This window comes from Epargyreus clarus, unplaced genomic scaffold (genome assembly GCF_041222505.1).
Source record: "Epargyreus clarus isolate Ecla_fem2 unplaced genomic scaffold, WU_Ecla_fem_2.2 ptg000026l, whole genome shotgun sequence".
NCBI classification, from domain to species: Eukaryota; Metazoa; Arthropoda; class Insecta; order Lepidoptera; family Hesperiidae; genus Epargyreus; species Epargyreus clarus.
Genome location: NW_027332233.1, coordinates 16,638,966 through 16,666,509, shown reverse-complemented (window position 1 = coordinate 16,666,509; position 27,544 = coordinate 16,638,966). Strand labels below are relative to the sequence as shown.

General features: G+C 35.1%; 1 protein-coding gene across 1 annotated transcript in view; it reads left to right on the top strand.

Annotated features, from left to right (window-relative positions):
* The window catches only part of mmd (disintegrin and metalloproteinase domain-containing protein mind-meld), a 544,021-nt gene that overhangs the window by 365,137 nt on the left and 151,340 nt on the right, over window positions 1–27,544 (top strand). The window contains exon 7 of the mRNA XM_073088069.1: window positions 20,626–20,705. Coding sequence (XP_072944170.1) covers window positions 20,626–20,705 — 80 coding nt within the window. The remainder of the gene's footprint in view (window positions 1–20,625; window positions 20,706–27,544) is intronic.

Genomic DNA, 27,544 nt, shown 5'->3' with positions numbered 1-27,544 from the left:
CGTCTGTGGCCTATCTCAGATAGGATTCTAATCTTATCAGGGGTTGATTACGGATGTCCATTAGCGGCAGTAGTCACTTACAGTTAAACTGCTTTTGCTACTTCTATGGCATGGCACTACCGAACTAGATACGACAGCAAAAATATATTTTATGCAAGGTATACTTGGCGCCGTATTTTATACATTCGCCAGAGATCGTCACGTATAAACGACGAAAAATATATAGGAATCAGTGACAAACAGAGCACCTGACATCACAATAATAAACTGCTCGTGTTACGAGTATACCCGTACTTCCGCAATTTCATTTACCTTGCTTCGTACGAAAGAGGAGAGACAAATGTCTTGTGAGAAAAACGAGCTGACAACTTTTCGTGTCACAACGTCTACATTTTAATATCTGAGCAATAAGTTTTCGGTTGAACGCATTTTCATATTTTTTATCTTTTATCTTTGAATTATTAACTAAAAATGAATTTAACATTGTACGTAAAATAATATTCTATATTCATGTTCACAGATAAAACTTTTTAGTTAATGCTAAAAAGACACACTTTTATTGGTGATTTATTTTTGGTGGTAATAACATCTCATCATTTGTATCTTACTGCGTCTTATATCACAGCCCAGCAGCGAAACCATTACTACTTTGCTAGAAATATTGGTGATGATACTTTTATAGTTGAATAATACAGAGTTGTTACAACTCTTCGTGTACTACTTTCATCACTAGACCGTAACGTTCTTTTTTTGCGATGAAAACGGAAGTGTGTTTAATACTTACACCCTGTATATAACATTTTCAAACTCAAGTGTAAGATAAGATTAAATGTATATAATAATGATCTTTCTTGTGGAAAAGAAAACGAAATTTGTTGTTCTGTAAAATAGAAATTTTATTCTATTAATCTATATTCTATGTACAATAAAAAATTAAAATGATATAAATGATTAAATAAATAAACAAACCTGTAAAATAGAAAAACGACATTAAACGTTTTTTATTCCACTAAAACATTTGTCTATTTAAATATATGTGACATAGAATTTAATGTCTCAAATAAATAGACAATAGAGAAAAAGTTCATAGATAAAAAAAATAAATTAACTTTTTCTTTACATCTCCCCCCCTGGAGAAAGAAAATAATAATAATAATACTAATAATAATTACAATTAAAGTTAACTTAATTCATCTTCTTATCTTTCATTTTACTCATCTTCGTTTTCCTCTTCTTCTTCATCTTCTATTCTCATTCTAGGAACTGGAATCAGTTTTGTAATATGGAATAGATTTGATTCAGATTTATTGTGACCTGTTTCAATTTTGTATATTGAGTTTGAAATCTTTTCAGTAATTTTATATGGTCCAATCTTTAGTTCATCTAATTTCTTCCTGTTTAATTTATTTCCATTTTCAACATACACCATATCTCCTACATGGAATTCATGGTGTTTTCGATTTTTGTCGAATAAAGTTTTATTATAGTTATGTGATTTCATCGTGTTATCCAGTGCTGTTTGTCTGTCTTTGATCCAATCATTATTAGATTTGTTTTCCTTCAATTCTTCTGGTAGAATTCTACTATCCGTACCATATAAAAGATAACTTGGAGTAAAGCCAGTAACCGTGTGATTAGTATCATTATATTTATTCACGCACTCTCGAGCTATTGTTGTCCACGCCATTTTCTTTCCTTTTTCATTTATTTTGCATCTGATTTTATTCACCAATGTTTGATTCAGTCTTTCATTTAGACCATTCGAGAATGGTGCATTTACTGCCGTAAAAACCACTGGTATTCTTTTTTCATTCAGAAAATTCTTAAATTCTTTCGAATTGATACCCGGGTATTGATCAGTGAGAAGCATACCAATATCTCCTGTTTCCAATGTATCTTTGACCAATTTTATAAAATCTCTTGCATTCTGGGTCTTTGAAGTCAAAATAAACGCATATCTTGTGAAATGATCTACCAACAGGTGTAGATATTTTTTTGTTGACCGTGAACCTCCGAAACCTCCAATTGTATCTATTGAGACAATTTCAAAAGGTTTTGTTGCTGGCCCTAAATGGGACATCAAGCCAAATTTCTTAAGTCCTCTTGATTTATTTTTTAAACAAATCTCACAACTTTTACAAATTATTTTTATATTTTTTGTCAAATTTTTTGCTGTATAGAGTGGACAAATTGTCTTTTGCATTTGTCGAATTCCAATATGGCATAAGTTTTCATGTATATTTCTAACGAGTTTAATGCTAAATTCTTCTGATAGTATTATCTTTTGCTGCCTCCTAAAATTTTTAAAATATATACCCTTATTTTCAATTAACTTGTTTATGTTATTTTGTATTTCCATATTCTTATTCTGATCCTTTAAAATATCTTCCATCTTTATTAAATTGACAATTTTTAATTGTTCATCTTTATTCTCATCGGGTTCTAATACGGGATTCCTGCTTAAACAGTCAGCTTCTAAATTTGTTTTACCTGGAGCATATTTGATTTGAAAATCATATTGAGATAAATAATATGTCAAATCTCCTAACTCTTCATCTGTTCTAGATTTTAGGTTCATATTTTCCAACGGTTTGTGGTCTGAATAAACTGTAAATGTTTTACCTATCAACCAATATTGCCAATATCTCACAGCTTCTTTGATAGCTAAACATTCCAAGTATATTGCTTTCTTTTTCTTTTGAGCTTCATTGAGTTTTTTCGAAAAGTAAGCTACTGGTTTTTCTTTTCCGTCTGTTTGTATTTGTTTTAAAATAGCACCAATACCTTCTAAAGAAGCATCAGTATAAATATTTATGGGTAAATCTTGATCGAATATTTCTAAGATAAGAGAAATTTTGTGATTCATTTGTCAACAAGGGATGGAACCCTGTTACCTATGCATTATTATTCAAATATAAAGATGGGTCCTTGTTGGATTATGCTATACGAAAAGAAAAGCTTCTATTGGACATGCGAAGATCAATTGACACAGGTACTTTATTGGATCTCATTGCAGCCGGTTTACCTGAATTTATCCTTAATAGAATTGATAGAGGAATATTAAAAGAGACAGAGGATTTGTTTAATGAATTAAGCAAATATGAATACATAGTTAATAAAAAAAGGTTCTCATGTAAAAAAAGTAATGTATATGTAAGAGACGAGACAAAATATGATAATAAAAGTCCATGTAAGATTTGTGAAGATCTAAATAAAGGGATTCGTTATCATCCTGAAGCCACATGCTGGTTTAAAAGAAAAGAAGACGCTAATATGAAGAAGAACTTCATCAAACATGTAAACAATTCAGTAATAGAAGCAGAGTTGAATGAAACCGATCAAAAAAACGAATAACCACACCATTAATAAAGGTCAAACTATTAGTAAATAATGATTTAGAAATATATGGAGTCTATGATTCAGGTTCAAATGTTTCTTTGATTAATTCTAAGTTATTAAAAATAAAAGGAAAAAGAAATATTTTGAATGAAGCTAATTTAGTAACTATTAATGGTGTTAAAAAGACAAACGGTTTGACAACTCTAAGAATAAAGATTTTTGACATAGAAAAAAAGGTTGATGTATACATCATGGATAGAGAACATTTTAAATACGACTTTTTGATTGGATTAGATTTAATAATACACTTTAAACTAATCCAAGACGAACATTTAAAAATCACTCAGAAAAGTGGTCTAAATATTGAACAAGAGGTTATAGCCAATATAAAACAAGAGACTGACTTAATAAATAGAGAGAACTGCAGCACTATACAGGAATTCAAAATAAATTTTAATGAACATGTGAAAGAGGACAATTTTGAAATAAAAACTGATCATTTGAATCTTTATCAAAAATCTGAAATAGATATGTTGGTTTCCAAATATAAGTCCGTTTTTGCAAAAAGTAAGTATGACATTGGTACTGTCAATGGATATGAAGCGAGAATAGATTTATTAGTGGATAAATATTGCAGTAAGAGACCGTATAGATGCACGGTAGAGGATAAAAAGGAAATAGAAGAACAAATAGCAAAATTACTAGACAATAAGTTGATAGAAGAATCCTACAGTCCATTTGCTGCACCTGTGACTTTAGCATTCAAGAAAGAAGATAACAGGAAATCTAGGTTGTGTATAGATTTCCGAGACTTGAATAAAATAGTAGTACCCCAAGCTCAACCATTTCCGTTAATTGATGATCTAATGTTAAAGACGAGGAATTGTAAATTTTTTTCCGCTCTCGACATTAATTCTGCCTTTTGGTCGATTCCTCTAAGAATTGAAGATAGGAATAAGACTGCATTCGTAACACAGGAAGGACATTTCCAATGGACATGCCTACCTTTTGGACTTAAGACTTCACCAGCAATTTTTCAGAGGATATTATCAAATATTTTGAGAAAGTATAAACTTACAGATTTTTGTGTTAATTACATAGATGACATTCTTATATTCTCAAAGACTTTTCCCGAACATATTAATCACCTATCGCAGTTGTTAGAAGCTATTAAGGTAGAAGGTTTTAGGTTAAAATTTACAAAATGCACATTTGCCACAGATTCAGTGAAATATTTGGGCCATATAATACAAAATAATTGTATAAGACCAATAAAAGACAATTTAGTTTCGATAAAAAAATTTCCTGTTCCAAAGACGCAAAAAAATATAAGACAATTTCTAGGAAAGATAAATTTTTACCATGAATATATACCAAGGAGTGCAATAGTATTAGACCCATTACATAAATTACTCAGGAAAAATCAAAAGTTTGTTTGGTCTGCTGAATGCCAGAAAGCATTTGAGATGATGAAAAACCTATTATGTTCACAACCAGTCTTAGAAATATTCGATCAAGATTTACCCATAAATATTTATACTGATGCTTCTTTAGAAGGTATTGGTGCTATTTTAAAACAAATACAAACAGACGGAAAAGAAAAACCAGTAGCTTACTTTTCGAAAAAACTCAATGAAGCTCAAAAGAAAAAGAAAGCAATATACTTGGAATGTTTAGCTATCAAAGAAGCTGTGAGATATTGGCAATATTGGTTGATAGGTAAAACATTTACAGTTTATTCAGACCACAAACCGTTGGAAAATATGAACCTAAAATCTAGAACAGATGAAGAGTTAGGAGATTTGACATATTATTTATCTCAATATGATTTTCAAATCAAATATGCTCCAGGTAAAACAAATTTAGAAGCTGACTGTTTAAGCAGGAATCCCGTATTAGAACCCGATGAGAATAAAGATGAACAATTAAAAATTGTCAATTTAATAAAGATGGAAGATATTTTAAAGGATCAGAATAAGAATATGGAAATACAAAATAACATAAACAAGTTAATTGAAAATAAGGGTATATATTTTAAAAATTTTAGGAGGCAGCAAAAGATAATACTATCAGAAGAATTTAGCATTAAACTCGTTAGAAATATACATGAAAACTTATGCCATATTGGAATTCGACAAATGCAAAAGACAATTTGTCCACTCTATACAGCAAAAAAATTGACAAAAAATATAAAAATAATTTGTAAAAGTTGTGAGATTTGTTTAAAAAATAAATCAAGAGGACTTAAGAAATTTGGCTTGATGTCCCATTTAGGGCCAGCAACAAAACCTTTTGAAATTGTCTCAATAGATACAATTGGAGGTTTCGGAGGTTCACGGTCAACAAAAAAATATCTACACCTGTTGGTAGATCATTTCACAAGATATGCGTTTATTTTGACTTCAAAGACCCAGAATGCAAGAGATTTTATAAAATTGGTCAAAGATACATTGGAAACAGGAGATATTGGTATGCTTCTCACTGATCAATACCCGGGTATCAATTCGAAAGAATTTAAGAATTTTCTGAATGAAAAAAGAATACCAGTGGTTTTTACGGCAGTAAATGCACCATTCTCGAATGGTCTAAATGAAAGACTGAATCAAACATTGGTGAATAAAATCAGATGCAAAATAAATGAAAAAGGAAAGAAAATGGCGTGGACAACAATAGCTCGAGAGTGCGTGAATAAATATAATGATACTAATCACACGGTTACTGGCTTTACTCCAAGTTATCTTTTATATGGTACGGATAGTAGAATTCTACCAGAAGAATTGAAGGAAAACAAATCTAATAATGATTGGATCAAAGACAGACAAACAGCACTGGATAACACGATGAAATCACATAACTATAATAAAACTTTATTCGACAAAAATCGAAAACACCATGAATTCCATGTAGGAGATATGGTGTAAATGGAAAACGTTTAAACGTTTAAACGTTTAAACGTTTAATGTCGTTTTATAATAATGATCTTTCTTGTGGAAAAGAAAACGAAATTTGTTGTTCTGTAAAATAGAAATTTTATTCTATTAATCTATATTCTATGTACAATAAAAAATTAAAATGATATAAATGATTAAATAAATAAACAAACCTGTAAAATAGAAAAACGACATTAAACGTTTTTTATTCCACTAAAACATTTGTCTATTTAAATATATGTGACATAGAATTTAATGTCTCAAATAAATAGACAATAGAGAAAAAGTTCATAGATAAAAAAAATAAATTAACTTTTTCTTTACATGTATTTTTTTAGTCTTCCAGACGTCTAATCTGTATGACAAATATGTGTACAAGTGTACAGAAGCGCTTGCTAAAACAAGACGATTTATTGCGCGGCGCTGACTGTACTCCGCGTTTATTTTGAGCAAAGGTTAGCCACTTATCTTTGAAGAAATACACATAATTCTCCATAGTTTTGTTGTTATACAAATGCTTTAAGGAAAATTAGAATTAGAAAAATATGCGAATGTTTATGGGCAGAAGAAACTAAAGTAATTCGCCAAGTAGGAGTGAAAATCGCACATGGAGGCTTTCGTACCACGTGCCACGTACTCGCACCAAATGTTTTATTTATTATGAAAGCAGTTATAGTAGTCAACGGATTATAAATTTCAACTGTCTTTCTAGTACGGTTTAACAATTAGAACAAAAAATGCCGAAAAATACCAGTTCGTTGTATGGAGGCCCCCTTTGATATTCAACTTTATTTTATTTTAGTATTGGTTGTTATAGCAGCCACCGTTATGTGGTAAACCATGTAAAATAAGTGTCTATTTATTACGGTTCCAGAGATAGAGCTCTGTGACAGACGGAAAGCCAGCGAAGTCTTAGTCATAGGGTTATGTTTTTATCCTTTGGGTATGGAACCCTAAATATGTGAGATTTTTTCTGTCAGCCTAGCTGAAATTTTGTAACCTCAAAGACAAGAATGCTTGTTCATATTGTGTGACTATGTCGTCTTCGGTCAAGAATTCCTGTACCTCAAAGTATACCCGGATAATTCTCTAAGAGTCTAGTGCCTCTAGAGAAATATTTCCTGCCATTGGGAAAAGATAAAAGGTCTTCCTTTGCTGACCTTAGATGAGTTTAGTTACTGAAATTTCAATCTCAACGTCTCGATTATATACGTTATCACAAAATTCAAATCCATTTATTCGGAATCCAAATCTATATTGCCATTATGATATAAGTGTGAACATGGTGCTAATCGAGCTAGTGATAGGCGAACCACGAATTGAATGAATTCTATTATTATTTTGACAACCCGCGCGGCGGAGTCACCATACCGGTCTGACGCGCAATGGGTTCCGGGTTCGATCCCCGGCCAATCAGATGATCTGAATGATGAATTGATTGATATCTGTTCTGGGTCTGGGTGTTTGTGTATTCATCTATGTGTGTGTCCATGGCACCTACTATACAGGGAATTCTAGTGTGGCGATGTGAGTATACAAAGCGTTTATTACATTTACTCTTAACCAATGAAAGCATCGTAATGATACAAAATTTATTTACAAAGTATATCTCAACCTCGCCCTGACTAAGCCCCGCCCTAATGTTTACGCTCAAGCAATATCGCCTAAAAGCAAATGCCTACTTAGCTTTGAGAAATCTTATTCTGTAGATATGTAACAATCCTGTAGCTATGTACGTCGTTTACTTCTTACGTCGAATATGTGTTACATAGTTTTCGTGAAAGTTGTAACTTGTTTTTTTGAATAATTTTATTAAACTCTATCTTATGTGTATGTCAATTCGAATGCAACGGAATACTGTTACAAAACTGGAATTATAAAGTTTCAACATATATTTAATTGATACGATAAAAACATAAATGTTACAATAAAAATAAGTACAATATTTACTGCTGCCTCAAAACTATTCTCATTACTAACTGAAGAAAACTTCAGTATTTATTCATTCACAAATATTAATATTGTCTAACCCAAGCGTACCAAAATTTTGCCAAACGTACTAGCTTAGTTATTCACTGTAAGTAATATTGTTTTAGTAAAATAAATAATGAAATTATCTAAAAATCTATTTGAAGCATCAGAAAGGATTCTAACACGCGCCCACCCAATTTGTTGTTGGAGCACATTATCATCGCCGATTCCCTACACTGGCAATATCGCCTAAAAGCAACCGGCTACTTATCTCGCGCACACTCGCCCGCAAATGTTGCCCTTCCCGAATATTCCGGCTTTGTATTGCGGATCTTTCTGATATTTATTGCACGATTTATGAAGCAAAACGTGAGATCAAATAATAATCTTACATTTTTCTTATTTCTTTGATCTCTGCGTTGTGGCGTAATTCTTTTGTTGTTTATGATAATGTAACGAGAGCGATATAAATGGCGTATGATTATTGTTTCACGTTGAATATTTTTTATTTTTGCGTTACGGAATTTTTTGATGGAAATTCGTAGAACTTTATAGTTAGTATAATTTGATTATGGATAAGTAAAAGTATCCAAATTAAGTTTACAAGATTTCTTATAGTTAGTGTAGCATATACATATACATTTCATAATTCAATATTTTTTAAGGAGACCTTCGTTATTTGAATTTCATACAAGGGTAATCTACGTAATTTTACTCTGGAAATAATACCGCCATTTCCATTTCTACCTGACAGCACTAAAAAGCATTACTGTGTTTAAGTTTGAAAAGTGTGGTAAGAGAAAGACGATTATACACAGCTTACCAACTTAACTAACCTAACCCATTTGTGACGGACTTTAGGTAAGACTAATCCCATTTGGATGATCACAAATGTTCGTTAGCAGCACCGCTTACTAACCATCAAATATTCGTCCATTACTTCGTCAAAAATGTGTATAAAACTTAGCACAACATCTTTTATTATTTTCCACAGGGTTTTTGTAAAAACTACCAATTCGGCCTTGTCCAGCGCGGTAGACTATACCCTAATCTTTACATTCTGGTAGGAAACCAGTGCTCATCAGTAGGACAGTAAAGTTGAATGATGATGATGTTACCAGACCTGATTACTTACCACAAACTACTCATTTGTTACTTCGTCAAAAAGGTGCACAAAACATAGCACAGCAACATTTATTATATTTCCCCGCGGTTTTTGAAATCCGCGGCGCGAAGTGACGGCGATCGCGGCCGCCGCGAGTGTTGAGATGTGAAATTAATTTCAGCTCTGCTTTATTTTATTGCGAAACTTTATTTCTGCCAACGTTATTAAAATACGGGCGTGTGGCGAAGACTGTGACGGGATTTTGTATGTTACCAATGCAGTAATTGTATCGTGAATTACTGTTTTATCTTCATAAACTACATCTCATCAAGTCGTCGTCTACGTGCATCTAATCAAGTCGTCGTCTACCCATTACTATTCCACTGTCGAGCATAAGCCTTTTCTATGATTTAGGAATAGATGACGAGCATGGAGTACACTTGATGGTAAGTGGCTGCTTCCGCCCATGAACATCTATGTATAACCAACCCCAGATAAAATAAGATTCCTACTTGACATCGGCCACAGATATGGCGTTAACCTCGGAAAAGTATGTCTCCCTTACACCACCTTCCAAATCAGAACACATCAGCCACTATGATTTTAACTTCTCGTAGAGCGATAAGAGTTGAGGCTATAGTCTACCGCGCTGACCAAGTGCAAATTGGTAGAGTTCTCACACCACTGAGATTTTTTTAATAACTCTCATTCGTATAGATATGCCCACGTTTTTTTACACCGTTATTGCATTGGATAACTTATTTCTCATGCACGGCGTTGTTGTTAATTCTTCATGAACTTCGTCTGAAACAGTGGACAAGTAATTAAGTTGAAAATGCCCGAATCTTCGTACGAAACTGCAGATTTCGTGCCTACAGAGTCGACCCCACAGGATCCCGTGATCAATTCAGGAGCGGACCGCATTATCCCGGGCTGGGTTCCCCGAGGCCGGGGCAACCCGGGGCCAATGATTTTAATTAGCTCCGAGTAGGCCATACGTCGATACGCCCATCCATTGTTGTGGGGATAATTAAAACACAATATTATACGAAGATGGTATCGGATGTATTATTTTTATTTATTCTTTCTTTTGTATTTTACCCCAGTTGTTATGAATAAATGTTTTCTTTTTCTTTTTCTTACTGGGAAGCTCACGTATATTGTTTTTGCTTTTTTTCAAAATAATTGCTCGTGACCAAAATTGGCAGACTCTGATCCAATATCCATGCTGCAATCCGTGATTTTGACTGTGCATAAAAACCTATTTTAGCTATTGTATAGAAAAACTTACCGTCAAATAAACAAACATTATTGTTAAGCGCTGCTGTGTTCTGGTTTGGAGAGTGTGGTAAGGGAGACATACTTTTCAGAGGCGTTCCAGCTTAATCCTCAGTGGTAGCGGCGCATCTGTACCGACCGAACTCAAGTAGGAATATCTAATCATATCTAGGGTTGATTTCAGATGTCTATGAGCGGCAGTAGCCACTTACCATCAAGTGAAGTGCATGCTCGTATGCAAATTGAGTCAGCTTCGCCATAAAATGTGCTATATTTTCTTTTTTCGTATTTCTCGAACCGTTCAGTTCGGTTTGAAAGATTTTGAGGGTCACTCGCGGTCTATTTGCGTGTGAATAGGGGTCGCCGGTTGCGAAGGACGCTGCTAAAGAGCCGTTTAAATTGGGCGTATGTAAATAATGTATGAGATTGCGTATGGTGTAGTTTTTCTCTACAGATTTAAAGCCACCTAAAAGTTTTACATTAGGTATATCCGATAAAACAACTTCTTTTAATTTTTTGGGTGGTCTTTAAGAATGAGGTATGGCTCTATGGGTATGATATCAAATGTCAAACAATCCAGACATCCTCAAGTGCAGAGAAATATATCCGAAAATTTTGGTCGAAACTTCGATACAGTTATGATTCTCTATCGACATCAAGCAAAATTTCATTCATATTTGGCATAAGTTAATAATAAGATCATGGAACGCAATGACCATTAACATCAGAAAATCATATCTCATAATCAGCTTTATACACACACAGTCCTCGATACCACTAGTATTTTCCCTAGTATTTCTCTTTTAATTTAATTCTACTCCATGAAAATACCGTTATTTTGTATATTTATTCAATGTGAAAGCCACCGAAGTCGCTGCAGCGTGAAACCTCGCCCCTAACTAAGTAAAATAAAAATCCCATTACCTTCACGAGTTTCTAGCGTCAGTAAAAGTTTACCCTATTTTTTAAGTTTTAACCTCCTTTGTATTACCTTATTATCTTTGTTACATCAAATTTAGATGTTGTTCCATATTTTGTAATAAAATAAGGCTGACACTTTTTATTACATTCAAGGCTTATTGAAGATAGAAGATGTTACCAGTCTTAAATAAAAAATCCGTAAGCACCTAAGCCACACTTAAATGTTAATGTAACACTACTAAGTTCAATATTTATTATGTTTTTCCAATGTTGTACTACTACTATATTATTTCTGCCTTATTACAGCAGTGTTAAGCGCCGCTGTGTTCTGGTTTGAATGGTGTGGTAAGGGAGACATACTTTTTCTAGCTTAGTCCTCAGGGGTAGCGGCGCATCTGTGGTCGACCTCCGGTACGAATATCCTATCTGGAGTCTATTACAGTCGTCCATGGGCGGCAGTTACATTTTATTCTTCTTTCCTTATGGACTACAACGTCATAGAAATATTTTTATCTTCTGTTGGCCTGTTCTAACAGTACTTTAATGTTGTAAAGTGGGACATTTACACAAAGATAAAAAAGATAAAAAGTGTACAGGAAGTCACGTAGACTACATTTTACCCCTTAACAATTTGGGCCTTAACTTAACCGCTAATTATGCGACGATTCTTGAAATTTATAAGCCTGTCACTAATAAGCGCTTTGCATTTTTCATTAACGAAGCATACAATTCACGTGAAATAACAAATATATTATGATGATGCATCAACCAACTTCATATGATATAGTCTAACTAATGTGTTCGCCCTCCCAAGGACGAAGAAGGTCGCCTCATATGGAGGAACTGCTTCACATCTGATATAGGTGTGGCCAGGATTCTTCTATGGTTGAACAGTACTGGTTTTGCCACATTTCTTTATAATATCTACTTCTATATTAAAAAAAAAGGCATCCAACTGATGGTAAGTGGCATAGCCACTAGTCGTCCAAGTACATCTGTACTGACTATCTGGATATCAACCTCAGATAAGATTAGAATCTTACCTGAAATTGGCCATAGATACGTTGCTACCCCTGAGGACAAAGTTGGAAAGTATGTTTCTGTACCACATCCTTCAAATCAGCACACAGTAGCGCTAAACCCTGCTGTTATGAGGCAGAAATAGGTGTGGCGGTGGTGCCGCTGGAGTCGAACCACATAGGGTTCTGCCACGTTTACATGACATAACATGCTTATATTGCAACTACTTTTCTTTGTATTTACTTCTTTCGCTTTCGTGAAACTTTTATGAAGACTCGTTTCCATAAACCATGATCACGAGCGGTGTCTAATCGCCGTTTGAAGTAAAGATAAAGATATTGACATTATCTCGGATGAAACAATTTATAAAGTTTGCAAAGTGAGCACCATGTTGTCAGTCTATTTCGCCTTTGTGTCTCGAGTTAAATTGTTTGTATAGTTTTATATTGTTTTATCTTCTTAATATAAGCTTTATTGCTTTGCTGATCTATTTTTGGGCATAGATTTTGCCTAGAAAGAGATAAATATAATCTGTGCGCCAATATTTCATCAAATAATAAGTATATTATTGTTATTATACTGGTACAGCTTTTGATCCTCTACTTTGGTCCTTCGAGCCAGATAATACATATTCCTTACAATTGAGCATCAATTATATGGAGGAAACAGGAAAACATCAAGATGGTTACCATAAAACATACTAATGTTACTGTCATGTTACTTAAGTATATAATAATATGACCTTATTAATCATCATCATCGTCATCATGAACCCATTACTGTCCCACTGTCGGGCACGGGTCTCCTCTCAAAATGAGAAGGGTTAGGCCATACTCCACCGCGCTGGCCAAGTACAAATTGGTAGACTTCACTTACTTTTGATAACCTTTTTTTAAAGTTTTCTCAGGTATGCAGGTTTCCTCACGACGTTTTCCGAATTCGATTTTCTTAACCACTAGGCGATCGCTACTTTAAGGTCTTATTACTCTCACTCACTCATTCAGTTCTTTTAGAGACCTCTTGATATTTATATACTAAGTACAAATCTTATTATTGTTTGCTTGTACGGGCTGTTTACATTCTTTTCTGTCCTTCGTCCTTTCGTTTTTTCTGTCCTTTTTTTGGTTAGTTGAGTCTTCTTTTCTATATTGGTCTGTTTGTTCAATAAAGTCGACAAACATCAATGTTTATTCCATTAATTGTTGAAACTGGACGTTATTGATAATATGATCCCAATGTAATTAATATTTTGTGACATTTTTCGATTTTGCTTCTAGTTCTTTAAAATCATGATAAAACCTTTGCTTATATTATGTACCGTATCTTTATGTTAATTCAAAAAGTCATTACACCAGTCTTTGTACAATACCCAAAAGCCTATGTTCCCTCGCCAAAGAGTTACATTTTTAATAAAAAATTAAAACCGATGAATATTGGATTAGCAATCCATCAACGTACGAAATGTGATTACAAAAATTATTTTCATAAAAATTTCGCTGTAATATTTTATCGAACATTTGGTGAAATTGCCGCAAAAAATGAACATGTAGGTCCACGTCGCTAAGCGCTGAACGCGAGCATAACACTATTACTGACGAAACGATTAAATTTTAGCGCAAGGTAAAACAATTTGTGAATCATCAATTATGGGAATTTCTAAGAAATATTTACAGGAGTTTAGATTGTCCATCGTGGTAAGCTTATAAGAATGAGTATGTTACGAGATTGATTGATTTAATCATATAGAAAGGCTTTCTTTGAAATTGCCAATAACTGGTTGAAGAACAGAGAATAGGGAGGAGAATAGAAAGAAAATGATGGAGAAAGAGAGAGTTCTTTCTAGCTGACCAATAAAAACACATATATCTAATTTGATTTGAATAAGAATAAATCAACACACAACTGTCGTCCACTTGAGATGATCTGCATGGTCATTTGATGATCCCCACCTGGAAAAAAACTAATTTTTCCCATTTGTTACTTTTTATCATTAAATAAACTTTACCGTTAGTCTCCAATTCTAGAACCACTCACGCGTCATCAAGGTCCAACTTCAACACGTGAAACCTAGACCACATGATGCAGGGCCGATGTTTACAAGCCAAAAGTGTCGAATGTTCAACATTAATGGAATTTATCACGCCGGAGCTAGGGACACGGTATCGAAGGGAAAATATCGATACTGTACTCATGAGATGTATCGACGCTCAAAGTATCGATACTTTTGTTTTCGTTAGTGACGTCAATTTTTTTTCAGTAGTACTAATTAATGTAAAAACGAATTGTACTATAAATATAAATTGTAATACAATAATAAGAATAATTATGAAAAAACATTAAAATCCCAAATCAAACAATTCTTTAAATCAATACTAATATAATAAATGTGAAAGTAACTCTGTCTGTCTGTCTGTCTGCTACGTTTTCACGGCTAGACCGCTGAACCGTCTCTGATATACTCGTACTACGCGGCCGGAAACGAACGAGTAGAAAGAATGACGACGTCGTTCGTCAAATGAGTTACTCCAAACGGTTATCGAATGGAAAGTATCGATACTCTAGTCATTAGTGGCATTGATAACAAAAGTATCAGCAAAGGAAAAGTAATCGATACTACAAATTATCGATACTTTTTCCGCGTCCCTAGCTGTAGCGAGGGGAGACAACATACTAATCCGGCGCCGGTCACTGCTTATCAAATTAAGGACCCTCGTCGCCGGTGACCCGCGAAACGCGGATCGACGTTCGGACCTCCAAACACTTCGAAACACTTTACGACGTTAAGTTTTTAACTGTGTTACGTTGCGGCCTGTGATTGCGTTACATCAGTGAAAATAGACGTTTCAGGGTTTGAAGATCTGTTATCTGTTTGTCAATAGTATTACTCGAGTCATCCTTTTTCAAACGCAGTTTGTTACAAATATTAGAAATTCAGTGTTCTAAATGCCATAATTATATTCGCGGTTCTAAAACTAACATTCACCGAGGTGACCAAAGTTCAAGAGCCATAAAAATGTACACCGCAAAAGACCAACAGAATAATTTACATGTGCAAGTACCCTCGAGCATAATAACGTTGCGCCACGGTTTTATTTCAACTGTTATTCAAAACGGCTCTTAAAAAACGCGCGAACATAATGAAGCAGAAGAAAATAACAGTTCTCATAACAATTATTTTGCCGCACATTTTATTCCGCTACAATTCAAACAGGGTTTTCGCTGGCGTGCCAACATAATTATGAAGCTCCGGCTTTGCTCGGCTCCGTGGATGCGTTTTTTGCTCTGTGAAGATAAATAGAGCCGTTAGATTGGATGCCCAGTTTTCTACTTCTATAGATAGTTTTAAATTAAGCGCCTGTCCAGAATTTCTATATAATATTTGTTAACTCATTCTCATCATTCACGCTCGTATATGCGCGGGGTAAAACAAAAAAGAAATTTTTCGATAAGCAGTAAAATTTAAGGCACTAAAATACATTAGCCTAATTAAGTATTAGTCCACAAACCTTCTCTCTATTCTCCTCACAAAATTGGTCTGAGCAAATACAATATTTTCATCATCTGTAGGTCTTTATATTATTTTCACGATCTTATTTACTCAATTTCATACAAATACGGGTCTAGCTTGTCCATCTGTAATATTATTTATCCAAATATCTCCTACTTTTTCCTAAAATCCAATTTTTGATATCGCTAAGGAAAAACCTATTATATTCGTTAATAGTTTTTCGTGATTTTTTTCGTGACCTCCTCAATGCCTTTGACTGTTTCAATCACGTCAATATTTCAATACGCAAGCAATTTTGCGGCTAAAGTTAGCATGTCTCCAAACAGTTGGAGAGATCGATTTTGTATAACAACCTCATCTCCAAAAGGAACACCTGAAATTGAAATTCCCGCGTCGTCAACGCTCGGCGGTGCTTTGTCGTGTCTCCGAGACCGTGAAACATTTAATTGGAGACAGCTACCGAGTACCGACGATGCCGCGTTTGTACCATTCGCAATATTGCTCGCCACTTTGTTGTTGGGAATGTTCTGTGAGACGGATTTAGTTGTCCAATTTATATTTCTGGGAACATCATTGATGTTTAATTGATGCCGGGATTTAACTTGATTTGTCAAGCGAAAGGTAGTCACAGGTTAGTGAACTGTGATCCAATATCGAATATTCATTATGAACTTAATTCTAGCGTGACAGTTTTTGCGCTTCAGTGGAAGGGTGTGGATGCCAGCTGACTTACGTATGAAGGGACTATCTCAGTCCTCGGAAGTGGCAACGAATCTGTCATTGGCTTTGGGTAGATCCCCTGTTCTTATATGGACTTAGTTACAGATTTCCATGGATGGCGGTGACCACTTATCATCAATTGTACTTTATGCTTATTTGCTAGAAAAAACCTGAAACTAGTAGAAGCAATTCCTATTGTGAATACTGTTATCATTTCTCATATAAATAAAGGTATTAAGTTAGAGAAAGAACCGACCCAGACTCATTTTATTACCATCCACAAAACAAGAGTCGTTTAATACAAAAATATATGAAAATTTTAACAAAAGACAAAAATCTGCATCAAGTTAAACATTCAGAGAAATGCCTTACTTACAGGCAGCACAGAATATTTCATTATAAACCATTTTATACATCTTGAGCGAAGTTCTATTCAAAGATATTCTTTGATGTTTGTTAAATTTAACGTAATTGCGAATATACAATTTCGAGGACAACTCTCGCGAGTGAAATAAGAAACCTGAGTTTTCATTTCGTCAAATAAGGTTTTGCCTCTTAAAGTGTCTGTTGTACCACTAACGAGCATCGAGAAGCGAGATTTACGAAAACTATTTATGATGTCACAACACAATAAAGAAAAGAATTTAACAGCAGCACTGAAAGTATTAGCAACACGAAAAAACAAAGGTCATTTTAATGGGGCGAAGAGAAATTGCTTTAATTTATTTGCTTAGATACAAGAGCATGTATTGAACTTATGATATACCAGTTTTTGCCCGCGGCTTCGCCCGCGTTTAAAAGAAAATAATATGACATACTAACATACATAAAACTGAGAAAATTCGTAACTTCATTGGAATGGCAGTGGCGCCATCTGGCGAAAATTGATCGTACCAACTCTGAAACTTTCGTGGGCTCACAACAACTTTGCCAAACTTAACTTTGCTAACGATCATCACTTGATCAAATGCATAGTTGACGATTCAATTCTTACTAATATCGATTAAAATAATCGTTTTTTATACAAAAGATCGATTCTCCGATTAATCGATCTTAGATCGCCATCCCTACTTCCCGGGGGGTTTCCGGGGTAAAAACTATTCTATGTCCTTTCTCGGGTCTCAAACTATCTTTGTACAAAATTTTATTAAAATCGATTCAGAAGTTTAGGCGTGAAGAAGAGACAACCAGACAGACAGACAGACAGACAGAGTTACTTTCGGATTTATAATATTAAGTATGGATTAGGAATGACATAAATAGCTTTGGAATAGCTACACAATAGCTTTGAAATTCTTTATACTCTATAGTCATATTTTTAAGTTATATATTTTTTGAGCAACACTTTCAAATGTGATTAAATATTTGTCAATTTTTTATGAATTCACGTCTGTTATGAAGACCACCTCATAAAACATTTACTAGTAAATCTTTCGTGGTGAGACAGGTTCGTAGGGCTCTACCTCTTAAGGCTCTATACATATTTGATTATGGAGAGTTGTTGACCTCTCTGAAAGGAAAGTCTCTCCGAATAATTGTTTTACCAAAAAGCTTATTAGATTAGTCGAGGACGCATTATTATGTTGGGTCTTATTATGCTCAGTCTCAACTGTTCCCGTAATAGGTTATTCTGATTTATATTTTTGATAAACAAAAGAAATATGCCTCTTTTTGTGGCGTTTCTAATGAATGGTCCGCGAATTCGGGGAATTTTCCCAGCTTTTGATTTTGACTGGGGTACTTGAATTCATCAAAAACGGAGCAAATTAAGTTATATTCGCTTTGTAGTCGTGGACAGTGTTTTCATTTTATTTTCGAGTTTTGTATCAGAATTCTGCCTACAAAGTTATACGTCGTCAACTGTCACTTTCAGTAAGAGAGGTTAGACCATAGTCTACCGTGCTGCCGAAATGCGAATTGGTAGATTTCACACACCTTGGAGATATTTTTTAAAGAACGCTGAAATGTGAGATTTCTTTACGACAGTTTCGTTCACAAACTTGTGACTACGCCAAAACCACTTCTCTAAAAGAGGCTATAATGGCCAACCGTGATCTTTTTGAAATTGATTGATGAATATTATAATATTACATCTACTAGGAGAATACGATTCGTATAAGGATCCGAGTTCAATCTTCGCCCAGGCAGGTATCTAAATAAGTTAGGGTGTTTACTTACTCATCTTCGTATGTGTGCATGGCAACCACAGGGAATCCTACTATGGAAACGTGTATGTGAAATATATAACACTTTTTAAGTTTATTTTCTATTAGCTGCGCGAATACCAAAACTAACCATCAATCAGCCTTTACACACGAATCCAAACCCACTAAAACACAATCAAAGGAAAACAAATTGAAGCCCCAATAATGAAACGTCAAGCTAACGTCGAAACTTGTTTGTACACACGCGGACCAGACTTAGGTCCATTTACAAAGGACCGAGGTCCAAACAAGGGCCGGAACGGTCACGGCCGCTTTTATTTGAATTCATAAATTCATTTCTGGGCACGACATAAAGGTAAATACAATTAAGTGGCGTTTACTCCGGCCCCCGGGATGAGTGGTTTGGACCCTCATCCAAAGTGTGGTTGATAACGTCTCATTTATTGACATATTTGGGATAGAATTGCGAGAAGGGAATTATTGAAACATATTATTATTTGATGTTACTTTAATTACTTTCCGAACTCGGGATTAACGGCGTCGATTTTCCAAGCACCAAATCGGTTGTCCATTTTCAAAATTAAGTAATGTCGGCGCGATGGGGAGTTGAGTAACATTGACGCCATTGACTAAGCACACACGATTCTGTGTTTAGAAGCAGCTGTTAACCCTGTAGCAACAGGGACACATAAGAGTGAGTTAAATAGATTTGATTAAGCCTTATTAGAAGGAAATGTTACATTATTCTATTTTGTGATATTCACGCTCCAAGTATGCTAACGATTAGCGTGGCGGAGCGGTCACCATACCGGACGCGCAGAGGGCCCCGGGTTCGATCCCCGGCCAGAGAGATTCCTAAATGATGAACTTAGGTATCGTAAAATGTATCTTTAATTTATTTCACTGCGATTCTATTGTAGCAGTCTATCGTTATTCCTATACATTTTTAATGAGATTTAAAGTTTAAATAGTAAAGATCAATCAGTACTTTACAGTGTGTACTTTAATCGGCACATTTATGCCCTCACCCTCACTGAAATTGACTTGCCTCCCTACAAATCCACCCCTTCCGTGGCCTCAAAAGCGAAAACAAGTTCGCTAAATGGGTCAAGGGTGTGGCGGGCAATAATAACCAATATTCCATGAAGGGCTATTAGCCCTGAAGTTTGTGTATTGAGAAACATGTATAGAATTGATTTGCATTGAATATGGTCAAGCGATAATGGGTGAACCGCGAATACTTTTGTTGGCTTGTTATGCTTTATTCTATCTCTTTCTCTCCCTCTCTGTCTCTAAGCAAACTCTCCGAATAGTGGATATCGCTCGGTAAAATTAAAATATTAATATAAGGATTCAGACCAACAATTTTTCAAAATTACATAGTACGCCGCCCATAGACATCTGTTAATCAACCGCAGATAAGATTAAATTCCCACCTGAGGTCGGCCATAGAACACCACTACCAGTGAGGACTTAGCTGGAATACCACAGAAAAGCATATCTCCCTTACCACATCCTGACCAGAACGCAGTAGCACTTAACATTCCTATTATTAGATTGTAAATCGGTGTGGTGCCGTCGGAGTCGAACTACAGAGCGTTATATCTACCTTCAAGTATTATAATTATTATGTACCTAATTTATTAACAAATATTCCCTTTGTTACAGACCGGCAAACACTTTCACCGCACGTCACTCCTCATCAAAGCGTTCAACCACAAGTTTAGATTGGACTTGGAGCTTAACACGTGAGTACAATTTTGACGTAGTTTTTGTCGTACATTTTGTCGAAAATTTAAAGTTTCTTGAGTTATGTACAAGTACAGTACAGTCGGTTCGTTATCGTCCGCTAATCCATGGGAGGGACCTTAAAATATTTCAAAAATGAGTTGTACTAATCCTTGTCTAATTAACGTTGATGCTTATAGGCTTTTTCGATTTTATGAGTCCTATTTGCATGTTTGTAACAGTATTTGGTAAATAAAAATACTGCAATGTAAATAAGAATTTTGTCGTAATTTCAAATTATGTGAATCATGACTTTTTATAAAGGAATAAAAATTCCTAGGTTAACGTATATAGGAACGGTCGTGCTCAATGTTGTAACTTTGAACTTTGTATATAAAAAAAAGTATTTTTCGAAAACTCTAATAACATAATATTTGTAGCGCCATCTCTGGACCACTTTTGGGAAAATCGCCACAATGTACAATGGACGTCATAATTTGGTTATATTTACAGCATTGTATTGACTGTATATTTCAACGTAATATTAAAGTTAATCTACGCAGTGACCCAGTACAAAACTATTGTTAAATTGATAGTTTAGTTAACAATAGACTTTACTGTTTGTCAAAGCGCTTCGTTAATGGTGTTTCTGAATTAGTTTTGCAATATAATTACTTTAGTTTAATATTATTCATGTACAAAGCCCATTACAAACTCATTAAAAACTTCTATTAATATAATATTGAATATCCAAAAACAGTAGCTCACTAATTTTGTCGTATTTAGAAACAACGACAATATCTTTAATTACAATATATTAATAGTATTGTTATATTTCTACAATACCTACTTTCAATTTAACGAAAAAAAATACTTATAATAAAATGTAAAACATAATTTTCTCAGCAAACCGTTTTATTTGATCCCCTTAATATCATGGTGGAGGGAACTTAAAAAGCAATTGATCCGCTATTTTGGGGCGCCATGGAAGGTTTAAAATGACGTCACTAAGCTTACACACTGTCATGCAAACGTTTGTAAAATTCTACGCATTCTGTTAGGGTAAATAATTTTAATATTTTGTTGCGAGATTTGACTCTCACATACGTACTTACAAAGCATTTCAAATAAAAGGTTATAAAATTAATCTGGAATAGTTTCTTACCGACATTATAGATACAAACTGTATCAATATTGATTGATTTTCGTATAGCGGAGACCTCGAATCCATTTATCTTTGGAACATCGTTGTAAGACTGTTGTATTCAATTTACACGTAGCCCAAAAGTTTGGGAACATCGGGAACTGTTTACTTTCGAGTTTCTGCCCACTTCCGGATCGACTCGTAACGTGTTAGTCAACAGTACTCGCTACTTGTGTTATTTTTAGGGTTCCACGGTGAAATGGCAATAATAAACCGTATAGACATTGAACGGGCTAAACGCGTACCTTCGCAGACTATATATTAAAGTATACAATGTGAATTTATTCCACCGAAAAACAAGAATTACCAAAACCAATTATTTCATTAAAATAAAAAACATTTTTTTTTTAGTTAAGAATTAGTAAAAAATTCAATGATACCTCCTCGAAGCACCTGGTACAAAGAAGTACCGTACTTAATTTTCTACCTTTCAAACCTTTGTACTTTACTATGTTATCTTATCTTATCAATTAGATAATTAATTGTATCAGGTGTTCCGAAGTAGTTTTAATCTTAACTTAATACTTATCAGTTACTCATTTTTTTATATTAGTGAGTATAGAGTTCGTAAATATCTGTTTTAAAGTGTTGTTGAAAAATATAATTATATGAAAGAGAAACTGAATGTTTGCCAATAAAATAAATGTACCGAATACGGAACACTGACTATTGCGTCCACACACTCAACCGCTTTTTATGTCGGTAATATACGTAGGGTAAGGCCATGTCACACCTGTTGTTAAGTGGTCACTACCGCCCATTGACATCTGTAACCAGCTCCAAATAAACAAAGGTTCTATTACACGTCGATAGCAAATGTGCACCCATGGGTAGTAATTTACACTGGCACACGTATGGAGTTTCTTACACCACTTCTTCTCTAAAGTGCTTTCTGATAGTAGATTATTGACGCTCGAAAAGAGCTTTATATGAATTAAATTTAAAGTGATAAAATTTGATTTTAACGTTTCCTATAGGTATGCTTCCAGCTTGGTTAGGTTATATTAGGTCTTACGTAAAATTGAAACACCTCGCAAAGTACGTATATAATTACTTAATAATATACATTCACCTAATAATAAGGTTTGAAGGTGATAGAACCCGTTGTGGTTCGACTCCGGCGGCACCACCGCCACACCTATTTCTGATTAATAACAGCAGTGTTAGGCATTGCTGTGTTCCGTTTTGAAGGGTGTGGTACGGGAAACAGACTTTTCCGAGGCGTTCCAGCTTAGTCCTCAGGGGTAGCGGCGCATCTTTAGCCAACCTCAGGTAAGAATATCTAATCCTACCTATATGGAGTTGATTACAGATATCCATGGGCGGCAGTAGCCACTTACCATCCGGTGGTACCGCGCCATGCCTATACCTGCTTAATAACATCAATATTAAGCCCTACGTCCCTAGTCTGGTGCGTACGACGGTATACGACCACACATACCGCCGTCCTTCCCGGGGCCGTTGGCCGGGCGGTTCGAGCTCCCACTCTTGCCACCCACGACCCCAGAAGCCTGCCTGTCGCCTCTTACGACAGGCAGGGGATACCGTAGCCCTATTCTAGTCCCGGAACTACAGGGATAAAAGCAATTGGACCTTAGGAGCCGCAACATACGTGTGGTCGGTTTCAGTCAATCAATCTTTTCTGTTGTTATTATACCTGCTTACATTGCTAATTATTTAACAAAAACATACCAATTCTATAAAAACATTTCTCTAACCAAACCACATTAAATGTTATATTTATTCGAGATCTCGGTTATTATGGAGCCCCAAAACAATACCATTAAAGATCACCATCGGAAAGTTAACTCGTAAATACGATACCTTATCGCCCGGCGGCCTGAACGCAAATTATATTTTTATGTTTTGATCAAACGCTCCCAAACCCAGGATACGAAATAAAGGTTAAATACCACATATTTGACTGTGTGTATTTATATTTGTACACAAAAAATAACGACCAACCTGTTACAGGTAGTGTTTCGTGGGAAAAGTAAACATGGGTTATTTCTAAATGTTTCTTTTTCTTTATTATATTCAAGTTACAATTATGAGCTAGTTCATTTGATGGTAAGTGGCAACTGCCGCTCACAGGCTCCCGTACCGACCACAAATAAGATAAGAGTCCTACCTGAAGTCGGCCACAAATGTCTTACTACAATGAGGACTAGTTGGAACGCCTGAAATAAGTATATTCTTACAGCACTTCAAAGCGGAACTCAACACCACTTAGCACAGCTGTTGAGGTGAGCATGACGCTCGCCATATCGTCTGATGTACACCACGGTACGCGACCACGCTGTCTTTCTCGGGATCGCTGGCCGGGCACTCTTGCCACTCGCAACCCCGGAAGCCTCCTTTTAGTCGCCTCTTACGACAGGCAGGGGATACCGTAACCCTTTTCTGGTCCCGGAACTACAGGGACAGAGTATTTAATACCTAATATTACATTTTTAATACTGAAGGAATATAATTTAAAAAATGTAAATGGCTAAAATGTAGCGAGCAGTTCAATTAATATGATAACAAGATATCCGTTTTAAAGCAAGCAATCTTTCTCGAAGAAAGATGAAACTTTGCATAATTATGGACGGGGCACGGAAACTATCTGAGATTATAATCTAATTTTCTCGTTAAAAATTGAAATGGTTTAAGATTTTCTTGAATAAATAGATTAGAATTTGATTTTAATTGCAGTGACGTAACCATTATTAATAAGTTATTTTTTGTAAGATTTAAGGAATAAAAAACATGCAGTCTACCTGAGTGGTAGTAGTAATTGCCAACTATAGACAGCCCTGACTAACTCCATACAGAACAGCGGTGTTACTAGAAGATGGTCGCCCCATACAGTACCCTTAGTATGAGTTTTTACGTTTTTACAAAAAAATACTATTTTTGTATTTGTTTACGTTTTGTCCCATACATTTCCCTTAGTATGAGTTTTTACGTTTTTACAAAAAAATACTGTTTTTGTATTTGTTTACGTATTGTCCCATACATTTCCAATCAGCGCCCCTAGCGGACTGTGTCATAACTGATTAGTACTAAGGGTACTGTTCAGTATTTTGGACTGGCTGAAATGCTAATAATAAATAGAGTAAATTCAAATTTTAAATGTTGACGTTTTTTACATAACATACGAAAACATACGGTCATTGTCATTACTCTCTGGAGTACTGAGTCACGAGACGGTATATTAATTATATCTATATCGGGAGGACCTATTCGGAAGACGCGAGGTTGTGTGTGCTGCATATCGGTCGACCGGTTGCCAAGGGCACCACTCATCGGTATTTATATACTTGTTCATCTGCACTATTTTCACTACCTCACAAGGATTCAAAGTTACATTTCGGATATATAAAAATTGTACACATACCCTTTCATCTAAACGAAGGAAGCGTGAAGCAGCACCCTATAAATAACGAAGAAGTAACATTAATATCTCGTAGGAGTATTTGTAGTTCGACTACAAAAGGCAGTGATAGTTTCTATAATACACGTATTTCTGCCTTAACAAGAGTGTCAAGCGCTGATGTATTCTGGTTTGACGGGGGTAGACAAATATATTTAATCAAAGCGCTGCATTTAAATATAAGGGGTAGCAATGCATCTGACACCGACATCTGCTACCACCACCACTCGCCGAAGGATGAAGTTCCATCCACACCAACTGGACTCGTGGCGGTCCTCCACGGTTCGGTTTGCACGGACGTTTGGCCACGAACGTACAAGATATGGAATGAACTTCCTCCTGAGGTACTCCCAGAGCGCTGTGACATGGGGCTCTTCAAAAAAGGTGCAAAAAGAGCTCTTCTTCAAAGCCGGCGATGCATTGGCGACTCCTCTGGTGTTGCAAATGTTCCATGGCGACGTTGACTACTTTCCATCAGGTAGCATGTCTGCTTTATCGTTAGGCTTAAATATATATATAAAAAAACTCCAGTCCTATTTAGACTTAATGATATTATTACATCCAGCTCATTTAACCATTTATCGTCAGCTAAACTCGATTTTCATCAAGTTACAACACTTGGATTTCATAAAAACAACCTACGTTGACGTATTCTCAAGCATATCCCTTATTTCAAACTGTGAAATAATAAACACTAACTTAAACCGGACATCTGAAAAACCGTACACGCTCGAAAAACACAATTTCACGCCCGCACTCGTCCGAAAAACACAAATGCAGATTACCCCGCTGTTAATTTCACCGTACAAAGACACGTCAGATTTTCCCGCCAGAAAGAAGGCTCTGAACAAAACTGAAAAACGTGAAATGGACTTTGTGCGCGGCAATTTGATTGGCTCACAAAGAGCGCCGTGTTTGCGTTCATATGTGCTGCTTAATGACGACATAAAGTGTGACGTCATAACACTGTAGTGAAGGAATATGTTTTATGTAATTTTTTTAAATGTGAAATTTAAATGTGTTTGATTAATAGAGCGGTAATTACATCGATCTTTCCACATGATTTTTGTTGTAAAGTATTTGTTACAGAAACACATGAGACGTTCTAATTTAGTCTGTAAGAGAAACAGCGCATCTGTGATTAACCTAAGATAGAACTACAATCTAGTTAAGGGTCGATTTGCTGTCGACAGTGTGTAACTCTTTTCTGCGTCCAATATGCAAAAAATCTGTAAGCAACGAATAAATAATCTATTTTCTTAGTTAGTCGCAGTTTAAATAACTTTTCACTTAAAGATCAAATCAATCCCACACACGTTACGTTAGTTACACACGGAATTTAGGATAATTACTCAAGAGTCAATATCGCTTGGATAGTTTGTCAGTGTTCAAAGTGATTTTGTATGTTACGCATCAGTACATACGTCAGTTCGACCATTTTTGAACTTCATAGAATTTCTAAGGATGCCACATTTAGACAATTTACTCGTATATAAGTCCAAACATTTCAAGTAACATCTCAATTTTGTGTTAATGTAGACAAAGGCTAAGCTTGTCGGACATTATCTCTGTGAGGCGTGCCTCAACCCTCTGTCTTTGCAAGGATAGGCAAAGGCTCGCTCGAGGCGGTCGTATCTGTAACATATCTACGAGTAGATAGTTTATGTATATTGTATATGTAAAGTCCCCGGCAATGCCGTGCCTCAAGTCGTTATGATGTCTGCAAAACTCGTGGTGTTATTTGATGGTGATAAAACTTGTTAATTTTATTTTAAATACATTAAAAGTTAAAACGCTTAAAGAGGGTAACGATTAGTGCTAATTGCGTTTCTTATTATGTTCATAGGAAGTTGAATACCAATGTTACTGCCACATCTACATCTTCGAGAACTAAATAGGTACATAGGGAAGTGCTATGAAATCGAATACTCTGTTGTTTATATGTGCGACTTTGTTGAGAGCTATAAACTTATATGAGAGCTTTTTACGTAAATTATCTCTCGTCACGTGATTTATTTAAGTCGGGGGTTTTTAAGTTATTTTATAATTTTTCAATTAGGTACATCTTATCCGTCGTGGTTTTGAACATTTTTAATTGTGTTTTTTGTTTCATTCAAACTATTTTTTTTCTGTTTGTCACTTATTAAGTGTTTATGTACATACGAGTATATCAGTTCAATCATTTTTGAACTTCATAGAAATTCTAAGGATGCCACATGTAGACAATTTACTCGTAT